Source organism: Oxyura jamaicensis, unplaced genomic scaffold (assembly GCF_011077185.1).
Source record: "Oxyura jamaicensis isolate SHBP4307 breed ruddy duck unplaced genomic scaffold, BPBGC_Ojam_1.0 oxyUn_random_OJ68891, whole genome shotgun sequence".
Classification (NCBI taxonomy): domain Eukaryota; kingdom Metazoa; phylum Chordata; class Aves; order Anseriformes; family Anatidae; genus Oxyura; species Oxyura jamaicensis.
In genome coordinates, this window is record NW_023309104.1 from 1 (window position 1) to 5,540 (window position 5,540).

Here is a 5,540-nt window from a genome sequence, read left to right on the forward strand (position 1 = left end):
AATTATTGATTAAATTATGATAAAGGAATATACAAAGCAAGTGATGCTCAATGCAATTGTTTGCCACCTGCTGACTGATGCCTAGCCAGACCCCAAGCACTGGTCTTAGCTGTGTCCCCTCCCAGCTTCTTGTGTACCCCAAGCCTCCTCCTTGGCAGGGTAATATGAGAAGCTGAAAAGTCCTTGACTTAGTTGTTGCAGAGCCGTGCTTACACTAAAACATCAGTGTGTTATCAGCATTATTCTCATCCTAAATCTAAACCCAGCACCACACCAGCTACTGGGAAGAAAATTAAATCCTGGCCTAAACCAGGGCACTAATCTCTTGTATAATGTATCCAAGAATTGGACATCACGACCTAGACTAGAAAGAAAACAACCAGCTGTTACTCCTTAAAATGCAGTTGTATGGTGTGTATCCTTATACAAAGCTTCACACCTGAACCGCACAATGTGCTCGAGAACAGTAGTCTCCTCTTTTCTGAGCAGTTGATTCTTCTGGTATATAATTCTGGAGCTACTTGTGGTAATGTGCGAAGTAACTTGTCACGTTCTAGACTTCAGAAATACAGGGTATATCAAACTACAAGTTTAACTGTTCTGTCTTCCTGTATCTGAATATTTTAAGGTGTAACTTGATAAGCTGTATCCTGCAGTAGGTCATTAGCCACATATTTCTGGAATATGATATACAAATACTTGAAGCCATATTTGCCTGTTACAAGATGACCCAGAAGTGATAGGAACTAGATTACATGAAAGGATTCATCAGGCTGCAGAGGAAAGTAAAAGCATACTCTCCTCAGTCTGATTTGAGGGGAAGATCATCTGCCCGTTTTTGAAACTGAATAGTAAAATGTAAGTGCTGTGGATAATCTTGAGGGTCTGACTTGAAAGCACTGGCTCGCTCAGCTCTGCCTATCCATGACATCTTAGAGGAAGAGAGTTGTATGTGCCTGGTGCAGGGGCAAAAGGAACAGTGCTGGAGGAAACATAGGAAAGATTTTTGGTAGAAAAGCAAACTTGAGTATCACTGTCAGTCCCTTCTCCAAAGTATAAGGGGGAGGAATTGTAATATAGTGTCTCAGTCTAAGTCTTAATCTTATTTTTGAGTTGGAACTTCTCCCTTTGGGGAATTTTTTTTTCCCAAGTACAGAATTTCACAAGTTTCTTAGATAAACCTATACCATTAGCCTAAACTGGTCTTTCTTATTGATGTGTTTTGCGTCATTCAAGCAAGAGTGTTGTGGTTTAATGCTGGCAGGCAGATAAGTACCATACAGCTGCTTTTTTGTTCTCCCCAGGTAGGATGGGGGAGAGAACTGAGAAGGTAAAAGTGGAAGAACTTATAGGTTGAGATAAAAGACAGCTTACTAAGTAAAGCAAAAGCCACGCACATAAGCAAAACAAGGAATTCATTTGTTACTTCCCATTGGCAGGCAGGTGTTCAGATGTTTCTGGGAAAGCAGAGCTCATCACACATAATGGCTTTTTGGGAAGACAAATGCCATCACTTCAATTACAACCCCCCCCCCCCCTTCCTCCTTTGTTCCAGCTTTTATTACTGAGCATGATGTCATATGGCATAGAATATCTCTTTTGTCAGTCTGGGTCAGCTGTCCTGGCTGTGTCCCCTCTGCTATTCTGGTGCACCCCAGTCCTCTTGCTAGCAGGGCAGCATAAGAAGCAGAAAAGTCCTTGGCGCTGTGTAAGCACTGCTCTTCAACAACTAAAAATATTGGTGTGTTATCACCACTATTTTCATCTGAAATCCAAAACACAGCATTGTGTGAGCCTCTATGGAGAAAATTAACTCCATCCCAGCCAAAGTCATGATCCAGCACTTTAAAACACTTCAGTAACCTTATGTAAAAGGCTCTACAGCTTTAACCTTGCTATTTTACAGCTCTAAGGAGTATCAGTTAAGGACAGATTAGCTTCTGAAATGCACACGGGTTATGTGGTCATTCATTATTCAGTTTCTTTGAGAAATACCTAGAAAATGCAGAAGCTCAGTATCAGGCAGGAATTATTACGTAAGTGCTTGTGGATCTTAACCATAATTATGCAAATGCTTTACAGGAACAAAGAAAATTCATCACCCTTAGAATCAAATCAAATACAAGGTAAAGATAAACTGAAAAAGAGGAAGATAGCTGAAACCTCTAATGTTATAACAGAAACGCTGCCATCTGCAGAATCGGAGCCTATTGAAATTGAGGTTGAGATTGCTGAAGGGACGATTGAAATGGAAGATGATAGCATCGAGACGCTTGAAGAAGTAGCTTCTGCAGAGCAATCCATAAAGTACGTACAGACAACGGGTACATCAGATGAATCTGCTTTGGCTCTTTTAGCAGATATTACCAGCAAGTATCGTCAGGGAGAACGAAAATGCCAGATCCAAGAAGAAGGTGACAGTGCAACCTTATGCAAACAGGTAGAAGGTATTGAAATTGTGGAACTTCAGCTATCACACATGAACAATTTATTCCATTGTGAGAAATGTAACCGTTCATTTAAATTGTTTTACCATTTTAAGGAACACATGAAAACACACTCTACTGAGAGTTACAAGTGTGACATATGCAATAAAAGGTACCTACGAGAGAGTGCTTTGAAACAGCACCTCACCTGTTACCACGTTGTTGAAGGTGGTGCCAGCAAGAAGCAAAGACCTGGCAAAAAAATACATATATGCCAGTACTGTGCAAAACAGTTTGACCACTTTGGACATTTTAAAGAGCACCTCCGGAAGCACACAGGTAAGAGTACTACTATAGGTACATACATGTGGCTTTGACTCTAGCACTTTGGATTTCTGCATGTTTTGGGGAAGTAGAGAATATGCTGAAGAGAACACTCAAGTCCCAAGTGCTAGAAATGAAATACTTGGCTTCTAGTTACAACTAAAGTCATAAAATCTTGTTGTTGATTCTATGCTGATTTCCCATTGATATAAACTGTGAGGAATCGAGTTTTTTTTTAAGTGGTTAAAAATAGGCACCTAAAACCAGAAAATCCTAATGAAGCTTCTCTCAAGTGTGTTAAACTTTTTTCTAAAAAAAAATACTTCGTAAGGCATGTTTACTTCTTCAGAAGTGGCAAACTGAGTAGCTACTTTTATTTTCACAACTGTGATTTTGTTAGGGTGAAATACCACCCCATCCTTGCTCTTGACATCTCATCTCATTATTTGATTTTGTTTGTTAACTAACACAGCAAAGTATTTCTGTTGACTATAGTAGACTTTTGTTATCCGGTTTTCATAAAGGCAGATTTTACAGTAGCATCTTCTGAGTACAAAATTGCTCGTGCTCCTTTCTTATAATATGGGAGGTTAACATGCTACTTCATCTCATTGAAAAGTCTTTACTGTCTGTACAGATACTGAGTGTTATCTATATAACTCTTTGAATGTAAAATATATGGTCCTGATCCTTCCATATGCTTTTGTTTAATGTTGGTCATGAGTCATCAGTAAGAATTTAATGGAGGGTAGCAGCCCTCTTCTTTCTCAGCTTGTTGTTGTTAAAGTCTTTTATTTGAATTTCTTTGCATCTGTGTATGGGACTCCTGATTATTGATACATGACACTGTATCCAGTCTAATCCTAGTAGCCCCTTAAAAGTTGCATTTGTAAAAAGTCTTTGGCAAATCCTTATTCCTTATAAAGTAGGAAGTGTTTCTTCAGTGTAGCTAAGCCAACTACGAGCTATGTAATGAAAATATTTTCAGAGAAAAATTTATGGCAGATTAACAGAGTAAACCAAATATCACCATATGGTGGTGGTTGTTTGTTGTGACAAAGAACTTTGGGGGCCAAGCAACTTAGCATATCACAGACGATGCATAGTACTTTATCAATATTTATTGATACAAGTATAACACATGGAATGTCATTACTTTTGATTTAGCATTTTGAAAGCCTTAAGCTTAAAATCAGACCTGATACTACCATTTCACTGTGGTCTCCTGAGATCAGTGGAAAAACTCCCGTTGAGCCCAAAGGCTTTCTAAACTCTGATTTCTGTATAGCATTGGTTGAATACTAAAATGAAAAATGAAGAGTCCAAGAAGAAAGCTTCCTACAAACTATCTCATCCTATTGCTGTTTAATCACAACACCAGCAATAACATTCAAGTAGCAAGTGCAGAAGAAATAGACACCTTATTAATTTTGGTAATTCTTTTTGATGTAGGAATTTGATATCAGCAAAAGCTGTTCTCTTGTTTCAATAAAATAAATTAGGAAGGGTAACCTTGGAGCTTCTTTCTCGCACACTTATACAGTGCCTTAAGAATCCTCTGAATCTCTTAAACTTAAAAAAAAAAAAAAAAAAAAAAAAAAAAAAAAAAAAAAATTTCTTTTACATCATGTGCCCATGAACATACTAACAAAGTCATCTCCAGAATTTATAAACAAGGAGATTTTTTTGCATGATGTAATGATTCTTTTTTTTACTGCATGAGAATCAATGCGAATTTGCTTGCCAATTGTAGGTAACTCACAGGTCAGAAATTCTGCCAGGCTTAACGTATATCCTTTGAAGTCAATAGCTCTAATTTGTCTTGCACAAGAAAAACAACTTCCTCATACAGAAGTCAATCTTAGGAGGAAGCTATCACTCTCAATATGCTTGTCTAATCCTGGTGTTTTGCAAAGCTTATATCCCCTAGCAGAAAGAGACACTGAACAGCTTTGATTTCCTCTGATTTTGCTGGGAATTTTGACTGCTAAATATTTCTCAAATTTATTTGCTTATTTTAACTTCTATGGAGTGTGAGTTTGCTCACATGAGTGAAGATGGAAGTGAGGGAGTTTTGATGTGCTCCAAGCAGCTAAACATCTGAAAACTCTGTAAGTGAAGTAATTTGTATACAGATTATACAAACTTGTTAGGAAAAAAATAATCAAGGGCTTTGCCATTGTGGGGTAAATCTAAAATATGTTTTTACAGGAAGTGTACTTTAAAGTTTAAATAAGTTGTGAATAAGTGGGCTCTGAATACCTGGAATAAATAATTGCAAAGAGTTTGTTTGATAAATGCCTGCCTTTGCGGTACTTGTGGGGGGAAAAAAATAAAAAGCTGGGTTTAATCTTTCTTTCTAAACACAACTTAAATAATGATGTGGTAGCTTTATAGTTAGGGATGTATTCCTTGGTATTTCTTTGTGGTGGTTTTACCGTGCTAGGCAGCTGAACACCACAACCGCTCTCTCACTCCCCCTCCTCCAACTCACAGGTTGAGATAAGGATGATTTAATTAAAGAGCTGTTGTGGTTTAACCCGGCTGGCAGCTAAACACCACACAGCTGTTTGCTCACCCTCCCCCCTCCCTCTTTGGGATGGGGGAGAGAAACGGGAAAGTGAAGCCTGTGAGTTGAGACAAAGACAGTTTATTAAGATAGAAAATAATAATGATAATAATAATATGTACAAACAAGTGATGCACAATGCAATTGCTCACCACCTGCTGACCGATGCCCAGCCCAACCCTGAGCAGCCGGCCCCCCCAGCCCGGCTAGCCACCCCTATA

General features: G+C 38.5%; 1 protein-coding gene across 1 annotated transcript; it reads left to right on the top strand.

Moving 5' to 3' along the window:
• The first annotated feature begins 1,792 nt into the window (after nt 1-1,792).
• Nucleotides 1,793-4,327, top strand: LOC118159229 (zinc finger protein 131-like). The gene has a single exon (XM_035313838.1). The coding sequence runs from the start codon at nt 2,003-2,005 to the stop codon at nt 2,801-2,803; it is 801 nt and encodes a 266-aa protein (XP_035169729.1). The 5' UTR covers nt 1,793-2,002; the 3' UTR covers nt 2,804-4,327.
• Nucleotides 4,328-5,540: the final 1,213 nt, after the last annotated feature.